The sequence below is a fragment of the Eschrichtius robustus genome, chromosome 1 (assembly GCF_028021215.1).
Source record: "Eschrichtius robustus isolate mEscRob2 chromosome 1, mEscRob2.pri, whole genome shotgun sequence".
NCBI classification, from domain to species: domain Eukaryota; kingdom Metazoa; phylum Chordata; class Mammalia; order Artiodactyla; family Eschrichtiidae; genus Eschrichtius; species Eschrichtius robustus.
This window is the reverse complement of record NC_090824.1, coordinates 176386091-176410483: the sequence shown is the minus strand read 5'-3', so window position 1 is coordinate 176410483 and position 24393 is coordinate 176386091. Positions and strand designations below refer to the sequence as shown.

The 24393-nt window shown below is 40.7% G+C and overlaps 1 protein-coding gene across 1 annotated transcript in view; it reads left to right on the top strand.

Annotated features, from left to right (window-relative positions):
- SFMBT2 (Scm like with four mbt domains 2) overlaps positions 1 to 24393 on the top strand; it is a 216627-nt gene that overhangs the window by 95598 nt on the left and 96636 nt on the right. Inside the window, exons 5-7 of the mRNA XM_068538343.1 lie at positions 12827 to 12915; positions 14583 to 14829; positions 22841 to 22938. Of these exons, the coding sequence (XP_068394444.1) occupies positions 12827 to 12915; positions 14583 to 14829; positions 22841 to 22938 (434 nt within the window). The remainder of the gene's footprint in view (positions 1 to 12826; positions 12916 to 14582; positions 14830 to 22840; positions 22939 to 24393) is intronic.

The window sequence follows — 24393 nt, the reverse complement described above, 5'->3', positions numbered from 1 at the left end:
TGAAACTTCTTGGAAGAGGCCTTCAACACACACGTGCACACGCACACACAAACACACAATTTTGTATTCAATTTTATGAGCTCATTTATTCACTGTACTCAATTTCATGAACTCCATGAAGGCAGTCACTCACCGTAAGTTAAGAATCTTTGCTTTGGGGATATAATAACTGGTCAATCTGAGACTTTAGTAATGAGCTTGTCTAAGATGAGGGGATTGACCTGGCTGCCAGGCTTTTGGTTGAGTGACGTTGCCAGCAGTCCAAATGTGGCGGCCCAAGAGATGGAAAAGCCAAGCATGAGCTGGACCAGAGTCATATGTGAAGGGTGGGTCTCGGTCTCCAGCATCTCTTTTGGGGCTGCTCCAGAAAGGTGAGTGGAGACATAGTGGTCTGGCTTTGCAGCAAGGCTCTGAGTAGAAGCTCAAAGTAGTAATTTACATTTTCCTGATGATGTATGATGTGAGCATTTTTTCATAAGCTACTTACCACATGTATTCCTTTTTGGTGTGGTATCTGTTAAATCATTTAAAAAATTTTTAAACCATTTTTAAATCAGGTTGTTTAAGAGCTCTTTGTATATTTTGGATAACTGTCCTTTATCAGATGTGTCCTTTGCAAATATTTTCTCCCAGTCTGTGGCTTGTTTTCTTATTCTATTGATAATGTGTTTTGGGGAACAGAAGTTTTAAATTTTAATGAAGTCCAATTTATCAGTTATTTTTTTTAATGGATAATATCTTTGGTGTTTTATCTAAAAAGGCATCACCATACGCAAGATCATCTAGGTTTTCTCCTATGTTATCTGCTAGGAGTTCTATAGTTTTGCATTTTATATTTAGGTCCATTTTGAGTTAATTTTTTGTTGTTGCTGTCTGTGTTGGGTCTTCGTTGCTGTGTGCGGACTTTCTCTAGTTGTAGCGAGCGGGGGCTACTCTTTGTTGCGGTGCATGGGCTTCTCATTGTGGTGGCTTCTCTTGTTGCAGAGCATGGGCTCTAGGCACGTGGGCTTCAGTAGTTGTGGCGCACGGGCTCAGTAGTTGTGGCTTGCAGGCTGTGGCGCAAGGGCTCAGTAGTTGTGGTGCACAGGCTTAGCTGCTCCGCGGCATGTGGGATCTTCCCAGACCAGGGATTGAACCCATGTCCCCTTCATTGGCAGGCAGATTCTTAAGCACTGTGCCACCAGGGAAGTCCTGAGTTAATTTTTGTGAAGGGTAATTTTTTGTGTGAGGTCTGTGTATAGGTTCGTTTTTTGCGTGTAGATGTCCAGTTGTTTCAGCATCATTTGCTGAAAAGATATTTTTGCTCCATTGTATTGTCTTTTCTCCTTTGTCAAAGATCAGCTGACTGTGTATATGTATGTCTATTTCTGGGCTGTCTGTTCTGTTCCATTGATATATTTTTCTGTTCTTTTGACAGTACCGCACTGTCTTGATTACAGTAGCTTCATAGTAAGTCTTGAAGTCAGGTAGTCTCAGACCTCCCACTTTGTTCTCCTTCAGTATTGTATTATTGTATTGGCTATTCTGGGTTTTTTGCCTCTCTGCATAAACTTTAGAGTCAGTTTTCCAATATCCACAAAATAACTTGCTGGGGTTTTGATTTGCATTGCATTGATCTGTAGAGCAAGATTGCAAGAACTGACATCTTGGTAAAATTGAGTCTTCCTATCCATGAACAAGAATATCTGTTCATTTATTTAGTTCTCCCCTGATTTCATCATAATTCCCTCTTGCTCAGGGGAGGTCAGTCTTTTGTTCTATTTGAGCCTTCAACTGATTGGACGAGGCCCACCACATTTAAGGAGGGCAATCTGCTTTACTCAGAAGTCCACCAGTTTAAATGTAAATCTCATCCCAAAACATCCTCTTGTTAACAGGATAATGTTGGACCAAATATCAGGGCACTGTGGTCCAGCCAAGTCAACACATAAAATTAACCATCACGGACAGTAATGTGAAAGCTGTTGAAAAATAGACTGACTCATGTAATTAGATATATACAAAGGGCATGTGAATTTCAACTTTTTTGCAAGCTGCTTTCTTTTTAAAACATTCCCCTAAGGGGATCATTGGGAAAAATTTGAATGGAAACTATTTAGCTGCAGCAAAGAAGCTAACTTTGCAGAAAGAAATAAGTCATGTATGAGGGAGAGAGAGATACCTATGAAAATAAAATCTTTAACAAGCAACTGTCTTATTCCATTGAATTCAGAGCCCTGGAGCTTTGTGCTATGTCAGTTCAGTCTTGACTGTTTCTCTGCAGTGATAGCCAATAAAAGACCTGTAGGAAATTTTTCCTAGTAGAGAGAAAAAATAGTCGCTGACTCTTTGGAAGGGTATTCTTTAAAAGCAGGAAAATGTTTAAAGCAATAGCAGAAATGTCTATAAAGTGAGATATTGACAGCTAGAGAAGAATTGAAGGGAAATGTGCAAGAATGAGAGAAATTCCATATTTTATTGGATAAAAGTCTTTAACCAGCAAACAGTGATAAGGTTTTACATTTCTTCTAATAGTTTTAGAGGCTATTTATCTTCTAGGCTCCTAAAGATATGATGCAGAGTAATATGAGTTATACCTTGAGCATGTCATAAATAGTTCTTATCTTTATGGCTTTTGTTTTGTAAATTATGGCTGTTTATAGGGCTCAGAGGTCCTGGGGAACTTCAGAGAAAGCAGTTGGTCCCTTGGGGATTAAGCTATGGATATATAGTACCTTGTGTTTCTTTAATCTCTGGGTTTTGCCCTTGTCTGAAATGAACAGTATCAGTGTTGCCTAATGCGGTAATACCATGTACTCACCCAGAAGGAGAACTCAAGAGAAATACTAAATTTCTGTCCTACCTCATAAGGTGTTTAATGCTGACTCAATTAAATGAATGATCTCTCGCTTTCTGGGTTATGTGTGCCGAAACTAAAATCTTAAACAGTAACTTACATCATATGTAAGCAGTTACGAGCCAGGCAAGTTATTGGGTTGGCCAAAATTTTCTTTCGGGTTTTCCATAAGATGTTGCAAAAACCCGCACGAACTTTTTGGCCAACCCAATAAAAGAAGAAACAAAAAACAATGGAGGTTCCTTTACGAATGCTTGTGGTGTTCTATGGTGCTAAATCATATTTTATCGAAAGGTCTGTGTAATATCCATGGTAACGGTAGTTCCTAATCTAAATTCAACAAGTTCTTTTTCATCCAAAGATTAGTTAAAAAACAGACACAATTTATAAAACCATCTAACCTGTCAGTCCTTCCCTCCTGTGATAAAATTTTATTAAACACCTACTATGTGCAGTTGTTATAGGTATATAGTAGTAAGGCAGTGATATGATGACTCCTAGGCTCATGGAGTCGTTAGGTGGGGACTCATTACACAAATGAGTATGAACATGTCATTATAAATTGTACTAAGTCTAGGAAGGGAGCGAATGTGGGATTCCAGAAGAGAACACAGTTTATCATGGAAATTAGGGAAGATCAGGGAGGACGTGAGATGAGGAGGGGTTGGTTGGGGGGAGATGGGGGAAAGTGTTTCTATGCAGAAGGAAGAGGATGTGCAGAGCCCTAATGCAGCCCTTTGGAAGAGATGGGTTTAGAGAAAACCAGCATAGAGAGCAAAGGGAAGAAGAGTGGAGTGGCCCCAGTGATGCGGGATGTTGAGCCTGGCTTAGGAGTTAGAAATTTATTCCCAGATTCAGTGTCTGGGCAACATGATCTCATGCCTTGTTTTAAAAGGCTCGTGCTGAATATCATATACAAAGTTAAGACCTCTGCTATATCTAATGAAGAATTAATATCTACCATAAATAAAGAGCTCCTACAAATCGGCATTTAAGAAAGAAAAAGGTATCTCTATAGAAAAATACATGAAGAGTAAGTTCCCAGAAAAGAAATCTGAATTGTCATCATGTTTTGATACTAAGCCTCCCTGATAGCAATAAAGTCAAAACTAAAAAATCAGTTTCATATGCTTGAGATTGGTAACAAAATTAGAGAAGTCTGAGAATATAAAATACTGGCAAGAATGGGGGGAAATGGGAACTTTTATATACTGATGGTCATTGTTCAAATTGCAAGCATAATTTTGGAGGGCAGTTTGCTGATATCTAGTAAATCCTTTGCTATTCTACTCCCAGGAATTGATCCTGTGGAATGTGTCCTGTAAAATTTAATGGCCTAGTCTCAGCCTTACTCTTCCTTGTCCTATCAGCAGCGTTTGACACAGTTGATCATTCTCTTCTTGGTGGTAGTTCTGGCGGGTGAAGTTGAAGGGGCTGAACAGTGAGTGAAGAGTTAAGTCTTCTTTGCTAAGTTTGGTTTTGGAGGGGAGCAGGGAGGTAGGGGATTGTCAGACAAGTGAGTTCGAGGGCTTTTTTTGAAAAAAAAAAAAAAAAAAAAAAGGATGAGTGATTCCAGAGCTTGTGGATGATGGTTTAGCCCAGTGTTTTTCTTTCCCCAGCAGTTATAAGTCTAGTCGCTGTAGTTTTAGAGGGGCCCAGGTGGTGAGGCTGAGTGAGGCTGAGTGAGGACAGAGGATGGGAAGGTTGAAGGACTCAGAGTGTGTGGACCTGGGCTGGGCAAGATTGGGAGTGGGTGGATTTTTTAAAATTTTATTGGAGTATAGTTGATTTACAATGTTTAGTTTCAAGTGTACAGCAAAGTGATTCAGTTACACCTACATATATATCTATTCTGTCTCATTTTCTTTTCCCATATAGGTTATTCCTATATTACATATAGGAATAAAGAGTAGAGTCCCTTGTGCTAGACAGTAGGTCCTTGTTGGTTTGGAAGTGGGTGGTTTTAAAGGAAGCAGAACAGGCATGGCAGTGGGTCCCTTAAGGCAAGTGCCACCTCACCTCTTGTGTGTGTGTCCCTGACAGGGACATTCCGTGCTGCTCCTCCCAATGTTACGTAATCCCCCCAAATCCCCTCAACAATCCATTCCTGCAAATAGATATGTAGGGAGGTACTTGCCTTACTTAAACAGGCAAAATAAAATACAAGAAGAGCTTATTAGAATCAATTCATTCTTCAGTAAGTTGCGACTTGCATAAATTGTAGGAATAATTTAACCGAGAAGTGAAGTTGAGAGCGACTGCTTAAGCCAGATTTGGAGTATAGGGGTAATGACATCTGGTTTGAATGAATGCTGAGTTCTGTGATTATCTCAAGTGGGCTGTTTTACTTGTTTGTATGTGCTTTTGTGCATAACATAAAGAACAAGTTTGATTTGGATGTGGAGAAAATGTACAATAGACTTTGGGAACTATAGTGTGCTCTGTAGTGTCAGTTTAAAATTATGTATAAATAGCTGTGTGTGTAAACATTCATATTGATGTAAGCACTGTGTCATCTATTCACAGCTGATCTCGTTCTCCTAAAAAATATCAGCAAGTTACTGTCTCCAGTAATGATCTTTGTGCATGGGGTAGCCTGTATATTGTGTTAAGACTATTATTTCTAAGTTTAACCAGAGAGATTGCATTTCACTACCATATAGCAGGTGATCAATTGTGTAATAATGTGAAGAAGCAGGAATAGAAGATAAAAGTGAATTGGATTCCCATAATGGTTTATACTAGGAATTATTTTCCATGAGGTAGATTATAATTTTAAAAAATTTTTATTGAAGTATAGTTGATTTACAGTGTTGTATTGGTTTCAGATGTACAGCACAGTGATTCAGTTACACCTATATATATATCTGTTCTTTTTCAGATTCTTTTCCCTTGTAGGTTATTAGAAAATATTGAGTAGAGTTCCCTGTGCTATACAGTAGGTCCTTGTTGATTATTTTATATATAGTAGTGTGTATATGTTAATACATTTTTCTTAGATTCCACATATAAGTGGTATCATATGATATTTGTCTTTCTCTTACTTGCTTCACTTAGTATGATCATCTCTAGGTTCATCCGAGATTATTATTATTTTTTGTGCCAGTTTGTCAGTGTTTCATGATGTGATCATGATGGCAAAATTAACATTAACATCCAAGTTAGGGAGGGGCGGGTAAGAGATTAGAAGGCAAAAAAGTCACCCTTTTTTGAAAATTCTGGAAGGAATTTTTATTCTAATTATAATTTTTCAAATTAATAAAATATTAATATGTGATTTTATACTCATGGCCATCATTTTGTATCCATTGATTTGGTGTACAGGTTTATTCAAAGTTAAATTTGGATTGCAAGAAATTGTTAGCCTGTAGTTAAAACATCACTCGGAGACATTTCATATATGTTCTTCTGAAAGAAAAACTTAGCATGTTATACAAACATTGGAATGCATTAAAGAAGGAATGATTGGCTACATTATCAAAGAATACTTCACTTTTTACAAGGGTTGATACTTTAGCACTTGAGTAATAACTGCTAGGAAGCTTATATTTATTTTCTCATTTAATCCATACAACCATCCAATGAAGTAGCTGCCATTAAAAGTCACATCTGACCCCATCCATGATAAGCTAGTTTCAACAAAAGATAACTTCTTATCTATTCCCAGTATTGAGGAAATCTCTAAGCAATGTGTAGAATATTAAGTAGCAAAGGCCTTTCTTTTTAAGGGATAAATTAAATCATTTATGCAGAAATACTGACCAAGGTTTTAATGAGTATGGCATGAATGTTAAACGTTCTAATTATGTAGAATATTCTGAGGTCAACTTATTTTTTCTGTTTCAACCTAAGGTTTTCATTGTCTCCATCATTTGCTTCCAACAATTCTTAGATAATTTCTTTGTTGAATTCTGTTCTTCGGAGCGAAATAATAATATTTCTTTTTGCAATTATACAAGTATACTTATATAATGGAAAGAGGTCTGAAACTTTGAATTGAAACTTTTCCTCCATTCTGTATAAGTTCTAAGGAATGTGTGTGTATGTGTTTTTTTGTGCGTGTATATATGATTTTTATGACATTCTTCACAAGTTATATCTTAATTGAGGCTGTATTTATTATTAAAGACAGAAATACTTCTGTCTATATGTTTGAACCCCAGTAGTATGTAATGTAGTCCATTGCACTTAGTAGGAGCTTATCAGTCCCGTCCAATCATTTTATGATCTATTCTTTCGTTTGTAGGAACAATTTAATTTGAACCCTATGTGAAATATTAGTACAGATTCTTTCCTTTAAAAATCTCCAAGGGAGAGAACTCTACAGTCTTTTATTCTTAATAGTATGTGCAAGTGCTTCCATTTATAATTCAAGATTCTCTGTTGCCTCATTCTTTAGCAAACTATGTGTTAAAGAATCTTTTCCCGATAAGTCAAAGGCTGCTGCCTCACATTTTGTGACGGCCCAGTTCTCTGGTGAGCTGAGAGTAACTGTGGATTGAACAGTCTTATTTATCTCTCTTTCCTCCAGAGACCCCATTAAAGTGATAGTAAAGGAATAAAAAATACATAAACCAATAACAGAAAGAACTGAAGAGGCACCAGCGCAGAAAGGAAATTTCACGTTTCTGGTGGCCTGAAAGCTGATGAAGGCTTGGTGACCGCTGATGCTTGGTAGGGGCTGCCGCAGCCCTGGACACACGTGGAGGCTGCAGCTGAGGGGGCCCTGGGATTCCCCCGCAGGCACCGGACTTTGGATTGAATGCGGGGTGGGTGGGAGTCCCGCGTGGGGCTGAGAAGCACAGGGTTGAACGGGATGCTTGTAATTGGAGCACCTCCCAGGCTCTGCCCTGTGGCACAACCAAGGACCAGAACCCACAGGCTCCACCCTCAAGCTCATCTCTGAAGAAATGGGCAGAACTGACCGGGGAGAAGCAGGGAATCTAGTTTGGGAGTTTGCTTCACAGAGGGGAGTTGCTTAGTGCCCACTCCGAGTCAAAAACCTCTGTTCCAGGACACGAATCTCACTTTCAGGCTTCCTCTAGTGTCCAATTTAAGTATGATGCACGACTAAAGGCCACCAGTCACCCCAGGACAGCCTCTGATACAGGAGAGAAAGAGGCAGATAAAAAAACAAAAAACCCATAGGAATCAGAGGATCCAGGGCACAGAAGAGGAGAACATCCTCTAATTACTATAATGAGGGGTTTTGAAAAATGGCATCTGGTAAGAAAAATGTTTAGAAGAAAGGAACAACCAAAGAGCAAGAAAGAACCATTTCAAATTAAGAACATGATTCATACAATGGATTCAAAGAAGGGTTGGTAGAAAGTGAGTTGAGGAAATGGCCAGAAAGAAGAACAAAATATCCTCTGTTTAAACTCTAGGATTATAAGGAATGTGACTTTCCTTTTACCCAGAGGGTGTTTGAGTGAAAGTGGCCTCACTGTTCATGGTAATTGTTCTCCCCATCTTTCAAATGAGCAGAAAGGCATGATGCCCGACTTCTCCATGGACCTGTCTTTTCTATGTGGTGACAGGGAAGGAGAGATAAGTGTGTCCATCTGACCCCAGCCCAGGTCTCAGTGTTCAGGATCTGCCTGAGTGGGCAGCTCTGATGGGTGACTTTGTGTTCCCCGAGACCAATGTCCATAGGAAGCAGCATCTTTGAGAAATGGTGAATTACGTTATGTTTACATGTGCTCAGTGGGGCTGGAAATCCACCAAGAGTGGTGGTTTCCCAAATTCTGAAAAAATGTTGGTAATCTTCTGCCTTTCATTTGGAACTCCTGTTATAGACAGCTGTCTAATAAAGCAGTTGTAGGATTTTGGGGTCATCTAAAATGTCTTCATAAAAAGAGTGTGTGTTATGGCGGGGATGTTTGCTTTTTCTGAAACTCAAGTTCACGATGGCTTCCTTAGGTGGGATGTGGGTACCTCTCCAAAATGAGGTATAAAAATGAAAAATGTAACTGGGACTTTTAAAAAAGTGAAGTTGAATGTTTATATAATGTTATAACTGAGTAGAACCTTGAAAACATGTTCATGAGAACATTGTAGAAAGATCCTGATTTTCTTCTTCTTACGGACTTCCAGGAGATTCTCTCTATAAATTAAAGAAATGGGAAAATGATTACCAAGTTGTGGATACACTTTTATCCACCTAAAGTTGCAGATTTTTTCCAGTTTAATCATTTCTTTCTTGCTGTAAAGTTCACGTTTACTGTAGTTAGGTTGCATGTTAAGTTTTCTGAGATTTAATGTGTGGATCATTTGAAGAAAAAGATAAGGACCATAGGGCAAGCGATTGGTTTACATCTGAGAGAGATTTTTCTTACATTCATACGCCTTGATTTTGAGTCTTTGAAAGAGAGATGTTCTGTAGTAAATTAAAATTCATAGTTTAAAATTTTTTAGTTAGAAATTTGTATGTGGAAAATTACAGATCAGCTTGTATTGCAGTGAATTCTCAGGACTTTCTGGGCAGTTTTTATTGTACTAGAATTTAACTGAATTGAATATTGTCTAGAACAAACCCATTGCCTGGGAATTGTAAATTCATCATGCATAGTTTTATATATATGGCAGTACTTCTTGTCATAGATTTTTACATTTGAAAATTTAGAGTTTTGAGAACTAAATGTCCACTGAAATAGTTGTTCTAAAATTAACAAAATTCCTGAGAACTGTTTTCTTTCTACTTTCTAACCTAAAATGATTGGTGTACCTTTGTAGCTAAGATATATTTTTCCACGGAGAGCCATTTGTCTAGATATTCTGTGGCAGATAAAAGCTTGCTTCAGAGCCTCATGCAAAAGCATATTAATGGACAGTTACAGGACCTCTGGAGTGCAGGGCCCCGAATATGTAAATTTCACAGCCATCTCCAGCGTTCTCTTGCTGTGACTCAGACTGTTTAAATTTCAACACTGCACAGGGTGCATACATATTTCAGAAATTCTAATTTAACTTTGATTACATGGATGTTAGAAACAACCCTTAAATGAAAAATTGAGCTTTCTTCTCATAGGGGATGTAGCCATAAATTCTGTCAATCACAGGACCATGTTTCCCTCGACTGTGCTAATTGTCATCCTTTTGGAATAAAAAATGAAATGCATATTTATTGGGTGCTGATGTATATTTTGTCCTAATCTTGAAACTTTTTTTAAGCAGTCATTTTCATATTATCTCTGTCATGCCTACAATTTAAATGGTTGATTTCTCTGTATGCAAAAGCTTTGAGAATCATAGATGCTAGTGGAAAGACTCCTTATAAGTTTGGCATCTGCAAACTCGAGTTTGAGGCTGGCTCTGCCCTTGGTTTTCCGATGAACTTGGGCGAAAGTTAGTTAAGAACAGCCACCTCATAGCATTATTAGGATGATCCAAGGATACAAAGTAAATTAAAAGGCTTTGTAAAGTGAAAGATAAATACAAATTTTAATTAATTTACCTAGTATTCCATTGCTTTGGTCTTCTCAGTCACCTTAGGCAAGCAGGAGAGCTGTCTTAGTCCATTCGGGCTGCTGTAACAAAAATACTGGGTGGCTTGTAAACAGTGGAAATTTATTTCCCACAGTTCTGGAGGCTGGATCCAAGTCCAAGATCAAGATACAGGCAGACCCCATGTCTGGTGAGGACCAGCCTCCTGGTTCATAGACAGACATCTCGCTGTGTCCTCACATGGAAGAAGAGGCGAGGAGGGTCTCTTTTATGAGGTTACCAATCCCACTTATGAGGGCTTCAGTCTCATGAACTTATTTAATTCTAATCAGGTCCCCAAGGTCCCACCTCCTAACGCCGTTACATTGGGCATTAGGATTCCACAAATGAATTTTGGAAGTGACACAAACATTCAGTCCATAGAAGTGGGCGTAGCATTGAAAAATGTTTGCTACACTTGCTAATGATGGAAAAGGACCCAATAACACAGTTTTTGCCCCAAATATATGCATTTCCTTATAAGTATGTATGTAGAAGATGGTATTTTATTTGAGGAAAAAAATCCGGAGTAGTAAGAGATGTTGAAGAGGTGGGTTGCTCTTTGCTAAGTGGGTCCAGGTCTAGGACACTGTTGTCCCACCCAAAGCTGGGCTTTCCAACTTTGCCTGAATCCCTTTCGTCTTGCTTGAGTCCCTTCCATTTTGATTTTTCTCTTGGTCTTATGATCATTAATGGGTGATGGTGGGAGATATTGACTGAGCTGCAGGTTAGTGATGGAAATAGCAGGTTGCTGCCATATTGACTGAGCTGCAGGTTAGTGATGGCAATAGCAGGTTGCTGCCACTGGTCCCTAATCTTTTGGCAGTTCTGCCAAAGCATGTTGAAAGTTTCCATCTGCAGTTTGTGGGAATCAATAAAAAATATCTGGTGAGAATGTGTAATAACTCAATATATATTTATAACAAAACTAGAGTTGTTATTTATTAATTGCATAGATGTGCCAGGTATGGTTATATTTTTCTGACAGGTGTATCTTCTTTAATTCTTATAGCATCCCACAAGCAAAATGTTGTAGCACTAGAGGAAAGAGTCCAAGAGAAATTGGGTGAATTACTCAAAGTCATGTAGCCAGTGATGGCAGAGCCCAGCTCAGAGGCCAGAACTTCCCCACACCATGAGCTTGCTTTTCCCACCACCAGTGTGGCCTATTTCCCTTTGGTAATAACTCTGTTCCTTTAGGTTTGAGCTAGAAATGGTTGCATCTTGCTTTGAAAGAACCTAAGCAATCTATGAACTGCTTGAGTCTCGAACCTTTCACAGAGGCTATGTATTGAATGTGGTACCCTGGGCAGTGCTCCTGGGTCCTCTGGTCTTCATGGGATGTGAAGGTCGGAATCACAGTGGGTGGATGGGAGTCTGGGCCAGTGTGCTGTTCTCATGTGGCCGAGGTTGTGAATCCTGTGATGCCCTGAGAAGGCTTGGGGCCTCTCCCGGGGGTGGATGTAACCTTAGCTTTGGGACATCTGTAGCCTGGGAGCTATGCCAAGAAGTTACATTTTTCTCAAGTCTTGGGTTTGAAGCACTTGTAGAATGCTGGCTTCCAAAGGCCGATATTTCTTTTGCGAAAGATTTCTCAAGTGCGGTGCTCTCCCCGCTGTTTGGGGCCCCAGACAGCAGCCTCTACCTTGGCTTCTCTGCCATTAGCTTCCTTTGTTTCCTTTCAAGCCTTTATGCTATTTTCAGATTCATCTTATGCAGAGATTTCCTGTTTATTAAACGTGTGTGCTGGCTTTCTGGGCTGTCCACCGTTTTATTCCATTATTTCCCAATGCTCTGTGCTCAGGCTGGGCCGTGTGTCCGAGGGCTGCACTTTCTCCATCTCCTCCCTCCATCACTCTCATTAGCATATGCTGTTCCTCTCAGCCTGCAAATCCTGTCTTCCTCTTCTCTGCCTGTATAATAAATCTTTATATAATTCAGAGCCTGGCTTTATTTTCCCACCTGGAAATAAATAAAGCACCCTCATGGAGCTCTTTCTTCTTGGAACCTCCTAAATTCTGTGCTTTGGAATATTTTCTAGGTTTTTTAAAAATAATTGTTTTCTTAATGGTTAATTAATTAATTTTCTTTTTTTGGGCTGCGCCGCGTGGCATGCGGGATCTTAGTTCCCCGACCAGGGCTTGAACCCGCCCCCCCTGCATTGGGAGCGCGGAGTCCTAACCGCTGGACTGTCAGGGAAGTCCCTCTTCTTTGTTGTTTACAGAAGTTTCTGAACAGATGATAAGACTTCAGGGCTTCACATTCTTTCATCTCCTTGGTGCCCAGCAAAATCTAGGCACGTGGTAGGTGTGAAGTCACCCATCGCTGACAAGATTGGTTGTTGCCATTTTAGTACTTCATTTAAGCACAGCATTTAAAGCGAAGAAAAGTCATGAAAGAACACATATGTACAGGAAAGTGCTGGGATTTTAACATGTTGGAAGCTCCACTGCTTTGTTGAAGTGTGTTTTTTTTTTTTTTTTTTTCTCTCCTTTGTCTCACCAGCAATCAAAGAGAAGTACACGGACTGGACGGAATTTCTCATTCGTGATTTGACTGGTTCCCGGACGGCCCCAGCCAGCCTCCTGGAAGGTGTATGTATTGTTGTCCAGCTATTCTCTGTCTGAAGCAGCACAGTTACATGAGCTCACACCCAACAGCACCTTTGCATATATCCTTCTGCGGGTACATGCGTCCACACGGATATCGGTGTCCAAATAGTGTAACTTCCTGTCTTTTCCCAAATTACTTAGGTTACTGATTCTAATGGCACTGAAGAATCTTCACCTTTGGTCCAATCAATAAGTGGAAAATTTGCTTTTATATGAACACGTTTTAAAATAATAACATGTTAGGATAGGTATCCACTATCCTATACGTTTAAGACTCTATCTTATGTTAGTGAATGTATATAAAATCCTGTAGAATAACTGTTTTGTAGAGGTGATGACTCAGCATGTATGTGCTGGGGTGTAGTCTCAAAGTGTATTGATAAATGGTTCCACTAACTATTGTATTCCGGATGCATTATGCCGAAATTTAAACACATACATGTTAAGTAATAGAAATGGCTAACCGTATTTAAATGTGGTTAAGGTCATTTTAAGGTACTGAAGTAAAAACAGTTTACTCTGCAATCTTGATGGTGATATGAAAATAATTTTATCCTAAAACATTTTAATATTTACATTCTAGAACAGGAAGAGAAATGTACTGTTATAAATAATTATTGAGTCACCAAATCTGTTTGAAGAATGCCCCTGAAAAAGGGGAGAACACAATGAATGACCAAGAATACAGTGTGGATTTTGACAATCTCATTATTCTCTTAACATTAACCATAAATTTCTCACCTGTCATAAATGATATTGATATTTTGGAACACCATGGTCTAATATACAGTCATCTGGTTTTGTTTTGTGATGATTTTTGCCTAATGTAGTTTTGTATCTCAATGGCTACTAATTTAATTGTTTGGTTGACAAATCAAAATGATGATTGTTCACCCTTTCAAAAGGACAAATTGTTTTACTTTGTTAAATTTTTTAAACATATTTGCCTACAAGGCTGGCTGAACAAACACCCTTTTCCTTATGCAAACATGTGCTAAGAAGGTTGCTTAGATGGGGCAACCTTCTAACATCTTATTTACATCTTATTTTGTAAACCAACTATGGGGTTACGTGTACAAATTACACAGTAGTCTAATTTAGCTGATTATTAATGTGTATTAGGCATTCATCAAAAATGTCCTCTACACATATTCATGCATTACTCACGTAATCAAAGTACGAGAGTGTCCTGATTATGAGAGCGGGGCCATCGTAAGATAAACGTCTGCTGAGTCAAGGTATAAATTGATCGCCCCATATCAGATGTGTCCGTCTATGGGAAGAGCAGACATTTCGCTACCGTGTGTTTTCTAGCTCGAGGCAAATTTGGTGTAACGCTTCTTAAAAGCACCCTTGTTCCTCACAAATGCAGTTTTATCTGGGAAGGGTGATTTGTTTGGTGAGAACTTAGCACAAACTGTCATTTTCTATTTACTTGTGGTTTTGTTGTTGGATACAGAGTCGGGTATAATGGATGTGTGCGCGGGAGGGGAGGGGAGGGCGGGGGCAGTGGGGTGGAGGGAAACACCAGACTGTTTGCCAGTAGCTTGGATGATGGTGTGAAAAAATATTATCTTCTGCTGTCATCTGTTTCCATGAGAACCTTAAAATAAAGTTTAAAATAAGGAGTTTTGCTTCTGTTTAAACAGCCTCTGCGAGGGAAAGGCCCTATAGACCTCATTACAGTTGATTCCTTAATAGAGCTCCAGGATTCTCAGAGCCCTTTTCAGTACTGGATAGTTAGTGTGATTGAGAATGTTGGAGGAAGATTACGCCTTCGCTATGTGGGATTGGAGGACACTGAATCCTATGACCAGTGGTTGTTTTACTTGGATTACAGACTTCGACCAGTTGGTTGGTGTCAAGAGAATAAATACAGAATGGACCCACCTTCAGGTAAGGGCCAGAGCTTTGGCTGCTCTCAAGTGTTTTAGAAAGAGATGTGATTATTTTCCTGGATGTCTCTCTGGAAAATGTATTAGCTCTGTGGTGTCTTTTACATCTGTGCTTGTGAATATGAAGCATTTTAACTTCAAATACTTTCTGTAGCAAATAGAACCCAAGACTTCTATGAATAGCGTTCAAAAATGAGAAAGAAGAGCTGGAGGCTGTGGAGAAGTTGATCTGGTTCCTTTGGAATCAATGGTTTGGAAATGAAACACACACTATAGTGGGACTTGGTGATATTCTCTATTTTTCTTTAGGAATTTGATAGTCTTGCAAGTAGGTTCTAAAGTCTTTGTCCTTCTGTCCGTCCACCCATCCATCCATCCATCCATCCATCCACCCACCCATCCATCCATCCATCTGAATATCAAAACCAAATGCTTATCATTATGTTACCTGTCCTGACCTGGAAATAACAAAGAGAAAATCATCATGCTTTTTTTCCTGGCACATCATAGATTTTTAAGTAGCTTCAAATACCTTGTCAAATGACTTTCCAGAGACTTAATTGAGTAGAAGAGTGCATTATTCTTCCTGACATACCTAACTGGGCAAAAATCTCAGCGTTTATGAAATAACCATTCTTGAATGTTTACTACATGCCAGGTGATTTTACATCTGCTCTGATGTTTATTTTGATTCCAAAAAACTATTTCATGGGACTGTTTCCTTTTACAGCAGAGAAAATTTGAGACTGAGTTTAAGCTACTTGTCCAAGATCACCCAGTTTGTAGGAGGAACGTGTTGTAATTCCAATTCCCAGGTCCCCTCCCTCTTCCATCCAGTTCCCCCTGCTGCCTCTGACTGGCCTTACCAACCTTTCGATATGTAGCTTCAGAACAAAAATGTTGGATTCTTACGGAATTAAAGATGCCAAGGAAGGAATACTCCTTTCTTCCCAAATTTGCTCATTTTCATTCTGGTCAATTTCACAGGTTTATTGGAAGCAAAGACTTCGCTCTTTCCTTCATTAAAATTGCCAGAGATTTTTTCCCTCCCATCTTAGTTGCCAGTGTTAGTCTTGAGGACATGTAGCTAAGGCGTTGTATTTCCCTTTTCCGTCAGTCAAGGGCTTTAATTGAAAAAAACGTCTTGGTTCTGTGTGTCGTGTTTGCATTTGAGTTGAATTCGACAGGCATATAGACATAGAACATGGTATTTTATTAGTATTATTGTTGTCAACGTTTTGAGAAGCAGCCAGGAAATCCATTTATACCCTGAGTAATGTGGGGATATGATTACAAACGAAGGGCCTGTCAGTTTTGTGAGAAGAGATCTAAGCTCACATTTGCCTTGGCATTCATAACCTAGCAGGAGAAATTTACTCTGTGCAGAAAGTTGGGTGTATAAGTCTTAGCTCAGTATCTAATTGCTTTATAAATTTTAAGAAAAACATATATTTGCCAGTGTAAAAATTTATAGCGAAGCAAAGATTACTACTGGCTCTTAGGTTCTGTGCAATGTACCCTTCCTGTGACATCGTGGACTCATACTCAGCAGCCAGAATGGAAAGTGTCCCTGCAGAAACTAAGGAAATATTTCCATAGGAGAGTTCTCTCTCTTCCTTTAGACAATTTGACGTCTTTATAAGACAAGAATAAATTGTGTTTACTCATCTTAGTAATTTTCTGGACATGAGTTGTCCATTTCACTGAAGCGTTAAAGACTTTGGAAAAGGCATTCATCATCAAGAAGTTATTTTCCCAACGTTTAAATTGTCGGCAGCCAAACTTAGTTTGGGGTACTGTAGGTTTAAAATGGATCTTGGTCAAACCAAACACATCAGAAGACTTTTTATTTCAAGCAATAAGTCCTGATGGCAATGGCAATAAAAAAAAAATTGTCTGCAGGAAAGGCTATGGATGGGAAGAAGAAATTAAAAGGTGAAAGGACGCCCCAAATGTGACTCTTAGTTCTTCAGATGCAGTAGTTACAGGATGAACACTGAATTCTCCTACCTGATTCAGCAGAACAACACCCCGGAAGGCAATTAATCACCCAGGTTTTACACACGGGAACAGAACCCAATCCTTTGTGTAAATTAACTTCAGGACCCAATGTGACTTGTTAAACTTAGATGATAGGGCTCTTTCCTTGAATGAAATCTAGGTGGGAGTAAAATTTCACACTTGCATAGAAAATACTAGGCTGCTTTTCTTATTCCCAAACACGCTTAAGTAAATGAAAAGTGTTCATCATTGACTGGTGGTAAGTAGAGCTGGAGGAGTTGGGGAGGAGAGCAGGTAAGAGAGACCTGGGGTATAGAGTCGTCCCTCGGTATCCACGGGGGATTGGTCCCAGGACCCCGAGGATACCAAAATCCAGGGATGCTCAAGTCCTTTGTATAAAATAGCACAGTACAGTTGGCCTTTTGCATTTGAAGGTTGGAGGTGTTCTGCGCCTGTGGTTTCCCCTTCCCGGGTTCCGCGTTTGCGGGCTCCTCCATCTGTGGTTTCTTCCATCCATGGGTTCCACCCACTGCAGGTGGAATATTCAGGACCTGTGGGCCGGGAGGGCTGACTGGACTTTGAGAGTGAGGCCATGCCAGGTCAGCCTACTCTCGATGCCCTCTTTGCTGTGCTGACACCAACACCTTTGCTAAAAGTAATCATAGCTCCTCCTTTCCTTTCCTTATTCTTTCTACTTCTTGAAGGACACAGTATTTCTCAACTGTTTGGTGTGAACAGAGGTATAGAAATAGGTGACAGAAAGTAGCTGGCTAGTCAGTCTTCAAACACTGGAGGAGAAGGTGCTGGCTTTTATGCTGTCCGCCAGCGAGAAGCCTGCATCCCAACTTTGGATGGACTCAGAGGACACGGGGTGGGGAAATGGGAGGTTAGAAAGAGGGGCGAAGCCACCCTGCCCCACTCGACCCCCCATCAGGAGTGCAGTGCTGCCGGGGTAGGTGGAGTCCAGCTTCAGTGAAGACCAGGTGAGGGAATGGAAGAGGGTAAAATGCTAATAATCATGGGAGGGGCAGTGGCTTCCCGCGGTCCTTAGTGATTCAGGTGTTATCAGGACAGGACTGGGAATCCACGGGTGCCTTTTCTTCAGTGCTGAATGGAAGGCAAATCATGATTAAACAGACCTGGAGCTGCTTTTCCAGCTGTGTACCCCTAATGCCTCCCCTCATTTATTTATCTTCCTGCCCTGTGGCCTTGTCTGTGTTCCTCGAGCTTTCTATGCGTGTCCCCTCTTTTGGAATGCTGCTTTACCACACCCCCACTTCATTCAGACCTTGGTTGAGAGGATTTCACTCACCGCTGAAGCTGAAAGTGCGGGACCCATTCTCTGCTGTGTCCCCTGACACCCTGCCCAGCATATAATAGGTGCTCAGTAAATATGTGTTGAGTGAGTTGACTGAATAAAAACTCGGGTGTGTCTAGACAGAAGGAAGGAACCAGCCAAGTCTACCTTCCAGGAGCCAAATAATTGATGGGGATTTGGAAGCCAATTTGGAGGGGAGAGCCCGGGTGGAGGCACCTCCACACAAGGAGGACTGTACTGTCCTCTTTCCCCTGAAGTGTTAGGGGGGCTTCTGAGCAAGTAGAGATGTGATCTCTTGTTTAGCACCCAGGACAGCTCCAGGATATAAGATGCACGGGAATGTGGTCTGTGGGGTTCAGGATGAGAATTTCTTCCTTTAAAAGGGCCCACGTGTGAATAGAGCTTGAGAAACCCAACAGAGTGGAAGGAACATGGGCTTGGAGTCAGGGTTCAAGTCAACCTCTCTTTCCACTTCTGTCACTGGCTACAGAGCTTCTGGGCAAGTTACTCTACTTTGAACCTCAGTTTTTACATCTGTAAAATGGGGATAATCATACATTTGCTGTGCTGCTAAGTATTACTCAGGTGATTGGTATTTTCTAAATATTCAATCTGTGATCAGAGTTTTAAGATTATATTTGATCTTCTAAGAAATTTAAGTAGGTCATTGAGGTCAGGGGTCATTTAGAGGCCCCACCTGCTTTCATATTTTCGGATGTTTAGAAAGCAAGACAGAATCTGACATGGTTTTGCAGAAACTAAAGAGATGAAACTTTTTGAAGTTTAAGAAAGATCCTTATCTCTGTATTATTTTGTATATTTTTTCTCTTCACAATCTTTATGTCAACCATTTTCCCCCCTTTTCTTTCTATTTTAGTTAGTTCCTGGAGCCAGAAGTTTCTGAATCTAATTCAGATGCTTCTTACTTGAACTATTTCTTATTCAAAAAGAGTTGTTGTTGTTTGTTTTAGCTCGGGCTACCTTAACAAAATACCATTGATTGGGGGAGGGGGCTTGAAAAACACAAATCCACGGTTCTGGAGGATGGAAGTCCAAGATTAGGGCATCAGCATGGTTGAGTACTGGTGAGGGCTCTCTTCCTGATTTGTAGATGGCCACCTTCTTGCCAGGTCCTCAGCTGGCCCCTTCTTCTTTTTTTTTTTTTTTTAATCTTTTGGCCATGCTGCATGGCATGTGGGATCTTATTCCCTGATCAGGGATCGGTCCCATGCGCCCTGCATTGGAAGCATGGAGCCTTAACCACTAGACCACCAGGGAAGTCCCCTGGCCTCCTCTTTATGTGTGCATGGAGATGTATATATCTATATCTGTATCTGTATCTATATCTATGGGGTATTGAGAGAGCAAGCATGCACTTGAAAGAGAGCTCTTTGGTGTCTCCTTTTACCAGGGCACTAATCCCATCATGGGGGCCCCACCCTCATGACCCCATCTAAACCTAATTACCTCCCAAAGTACCATGGCATTGAGAGATTAGGGCTTCAACATACTAATTTTGGGAGGACACAAGCATTCAGTCCATAGCACTTCCCAGTGTCTGTTAGGAAGCATAGATGAGCCTTGCCTTACTGGTCAGAGCTTGGTGGAGAAGGAAAGAGAGGAGGGTGTAAGGTGCATGAATAAAGGGGATCGCCCCTCCAGGCCTTTGATCACCCGAGGCTGTGAGATGATGATTTTGTTCACTCCTCTTCCTGCCACACTCTCTGTGAGATGGCCTGCCAACATGCACAGAGGGGACACCTCGTTTTCACTCATGCTTCTAGTTAAAGATGAATCAGGACAGGTTTTAATTGCTTATTACTTCCCACCAACAGAAATTGACATGCTACACTCTATTAAATTACCTGCAACACGATCACTTTAAGAACCTGTTTTATTTTCTTTTAATGGTGCTATTTATTGTCCATAAACTTGCCGGCGTAACCAAGCGCCTCTCTGTCTAATGAAACACACGCATGGACTGTTGTTCTCTGCTTATTGAAACTAGGAGGTGTTTAGCTTCTGCAGGTGGTTGAGCGTACTGATAAAACTGCAGTTGATTTTCACCTTTTAAGACAAGGAGTATGCCCTGCCGTGGGGTTAAATTCCATATTAGGATTCAACATCCGCAGCACGAAGACAAAGAATCTTAAGATTGTAGGACAGAGATAAAAGTCCCGTGAGACTTCCTGGGTGTCTTCACCCATTCAGGCTGCTGTAACACAACACCACAGACTGGGTGGCTTGTAAACAGGAGACGTTGACTTCTCACAGTTCTGGAGGCTGGATGTCCAAGATCAAGGCAACAGCAGATTCAGTGTCCGTTGAGGACCCACTTCCTGGTTCCTAGACGGCGTCTTCTCACTGTGTCCTCACCTGGAGGAAGGGGCGAGGAGCTCTCTGGGCTCTCTTTTATAAGCACTCTAATCTCATCATAGGGGCTCCGTCCTCATGACCTCATCACCTCTCAAAGGCCCCACCTCTTAATGCCATCACCTTAGGTGTTTCAACATATGAATTTTGGGGGAGGGGGGCACATTCAGATCAAAGCACCAGGCTTCTTAGGCTACTGGCCTTCTGTTTGGTGGGACAGACGTGGCATCGGGTGGATGCAGCCTTCTAGGACGAGGTGGCTGGTCCAGTCCTGCTCTGCCAGTGTGTGTCCGTCCAGCTGTCAGGAGAGGCTGTGAGCATCCCTCGGGGGCTGCCTGTCTCCTCGCTCAGTTCTGAGTTTGGACCTGACCATGTTGGGTTTTCATGGCTCTGGCCTTGAGTAATTTTTAAGCCATTCTTCTTTTACCCTCTTCTCTGCCTCAGGGCAGAAACTAAAGAGATGAGAGAGACCTCACCTCTGGGTGAGACCTCAGGTCTCACCCAGAGACCTCAGTTACAGGCTGTGGGAGCTCGGGCACCATCACTTTCTCTTCCCTTTTTCTATCCCCTGTATGTCTGCAGACCCTTCCTTTGACCTTGTCTTTGGAGGTCACCATCCTTTCCCATGACTTGGTTCTCCTTTTACTACCATGTCGAGCTTGAACTCCCCATCGACCTGCTTCCAGAACCCTGGAAGAGTGGATTTGTTCCTGTTCTACTGAGGAAGTCCAGGGTCTTGTTTATTGTTTCCCTCCTGACCCCGTCTTGAACTGCTGCCCTTGGTGTCCTCTGGGCTTTGCTTCCTAGAATCCTGAATTGCCTTCCCTTTTCACCGAGACTTCGATACAGTGCCCCTGAGCTGAACCACTGGTATATTCCAGGGAATCTGCCTCACCGTCTCGGGATGATTTGTAGGGCTCCGTGAATTGGTCCTTATTCCTCCTTTGTGGGACTCTGTGATAGGCGGTTTCTCCCTCAGGACCCCCCCCCCCACCTGTGGAGGTTGGAGGGGCCATTCATTCATTCTCTGTAGAGGTGTTTGTTGGGGGGACCTCACTATGTTCTCCCAAACATGTATACCAAGAAGAATTACAGGCTATTTTTTCTCTGATAGAGAAACGCCAAATTGGGGGAAAAAAATTCTGCAGCGGTGTAAAGGCATAAATAAAAGGCTGGAAAGAATTATAGACACTATACACAAGTAGAGCCTGTCTTGTCATTAATTATCCTTTATGTGACTTGGTGTGTCTAACAACGATGGACGGTGGGCAGTGCATTGATAACTTGGCTCCTTCTGACAGCATCTCTCACCTAACCATAATTGTGATAGTCTGAAAAGACTAAGTAAACTGCTGAAACACAGGTGCTTCAAGCTCAAGGTGAGTTCAGAAGCTATGATCATCAAAATATATGGCCGCCTGCTAAAAAGCAGACATGCAAGAAATTAAAAATATAGCCCCAAAGGCTTAATGTTGCCTTTTAACTGTGCTTAAATTCATATTCATATCCTAGCTGTCTGTCTGAAGTAGCCTGGGTTGATATAGGGAAGGTATAAACATATCTACTCCAAGTGAGTGCTTCTGCAAATCCTATTTTGATAAGGTCTTAAATCTGTTGAGATCAGATCATAAAATTCCCCTGCAGTTTCGGCAATCGGTAAAAACAGTGCTCAACGATTTTGTTCTTTTAATTTTGTATTCAGACAGTGTAACCTCCTTTCGTAAATCCCTTCCCCCCACCGCCTGAGGGAAAACATGGGCAACATGTGCTGTGTTAGCAACATCTCAAGTGTAAATATTAGACTTGGTTGGTAAATTTTAATTTACCTTTTCATAATTTCCTGACTTAAACGCGGACTATTTTTAGCATATGAGAGCTTAGAGATTTAGTGAAAAATAGGCTGTAATAACTGAAAACGCCAGACAAAAGTCTTTTCTAGTTTGGAAATGTATCAGATAATAAGTTCTTCATCCATGGATATTACTTCCCAGGTGATGTATGGAATTCGGGACAGTGGACGGATGAAGTGTGGTTAATGTGATTTATACTATTAAATTACGCCCAGAATGCATGCCTATATTCCCTGCAGAAGAGCTCTATTAAGTTTATTCTACATTTCTGACCGCAGAATCCCAAATTGCTATTTAATTTCAGGAAATCTCTTTAGCAGGTGGCCTTTTATGGCGGGCAGGGTATGAATTCTTACGGTTGCTGCGCCTGCCAAGTTATTATGAAATCCTGAGAAGATAAAATCCGAGAAAGAACCACCCAGTAGAACATTTCAGCCCTTAAACTCTTATGTGATTTGCTGTTGATACAGAAATCTATCCTTTGAAGATGGACTCAGAGTGGAAATGTGCTCTGGAGAAATCCCTTGTTGATGCTGCTAACTTTCCTCTTCCAATGGAAGTGTTTAAGGTAAGACGTAGATTCATAGCAGTTTTTCTCCTCTTTTCGAGAATAAACTGTAAAAAAGTTGCCCACATCAAATCATTTCCCACTATTTAAAAAGCTACCTTCTTGGCCGGTGTTCATTTAAAATGTTTAAAATGTTGTCTGTTCCATTTTGCTCTGTTTTGTAATCCTCCCAAATACCCATATTCCAAGATAATGCTTAAAATCTTTTGTCAAGTAATTAATAAGGATATTATAAGGTAATTTGAATCTTATTAAATTTTTTTTCAGGTTTACATTTTTTTTCCCTCCATCTTGTATTATTATGGAAATCTCATTTTCACCCTCTCACTGCTTACCAAAGAAACAAAAGAAAATGGAACAAGTCTAATTTTGGTATTTGCTCGGTAAAAATGATAGAAAACGATGCTTCTCTTGATGGCTTGAGAGACTCATATGAGTATCTGTTGGGTAGTAGGCCTTCCTCTAATAGACAATGAAAGAAATGTACCACGACTGAAATAGATCACCTAGTTCTTAACACTCTTAAAATTATGCTTAAAATTTATATGATGTGTAGAATATTAAGTTCTGGGCAGGAGTGATCCCTTCAGCAAGAGGGACCCATAAAATGGTCTCTTCCTATTTGGAGCTCGAGTAGGTGGGAAACAGCTCTACATGGACCGTTTCCTGGGAGACTTGTGGATGGGCTTGTGGTGGGCTGACATAAACCTGCTTTTCAGTTCCGAGTGGGCACATTTCTGCAGGGCCGTAGAAGTTTCATGTGGAAAATGAAATTAAAATGGTGTCTAGGTACCGCCTGCAGCAAGAGTGTGAGGCTTGGGCTGGGGCGCTGGCTTCCTGGATTTTATTTACGAGGGTGTCCTCGCTCAGAACCTTAACCTAGCAGGGTGAATCACCGATACTCTTGTTCAGCACTTTTCTCATTGGCAACATTGGACTTAAGACCTCTTCTGAAAATAATTATTAAATTATTATTAGCAGTAATAATCACACTGATCATGCAACATTATCTTGGGCTTTTTTTTTTTTTTTTTTTTGCTAACTGACCAGATAACTTCTTTTTCCTCCTCCTTTCCTGCAAAAAATAAAATAAAATAAAAATAAAAATTAAGAAAAAGAGCATTTACTCTTCCGTGAACTGGCTCCACTGCCTCTTCGGAAGCCAGCCCACCACCCTTGTCACTCGTTTGACCTCTACAGCTGGTGTCCGCTGTCTTTTCCCAGTGGCCTTGGTGATATTAAAAAAACACTTTTGTTGAAGTAGAGTTGAGTTACAATGTTGTGTTAGTCTCAGGTGTGCAGCAAAGTGATTCATTTATACATGTATATGTGTGTGTGTGTGTATATATGTATTCTTTTTCAGATTCTTTTCCATTATAGGTTATTACAAGATACTGAGTATAGTTCTCTGTGCTATACAGTAGGGCCTTGTTGTTGTTTATCTATTATATATAT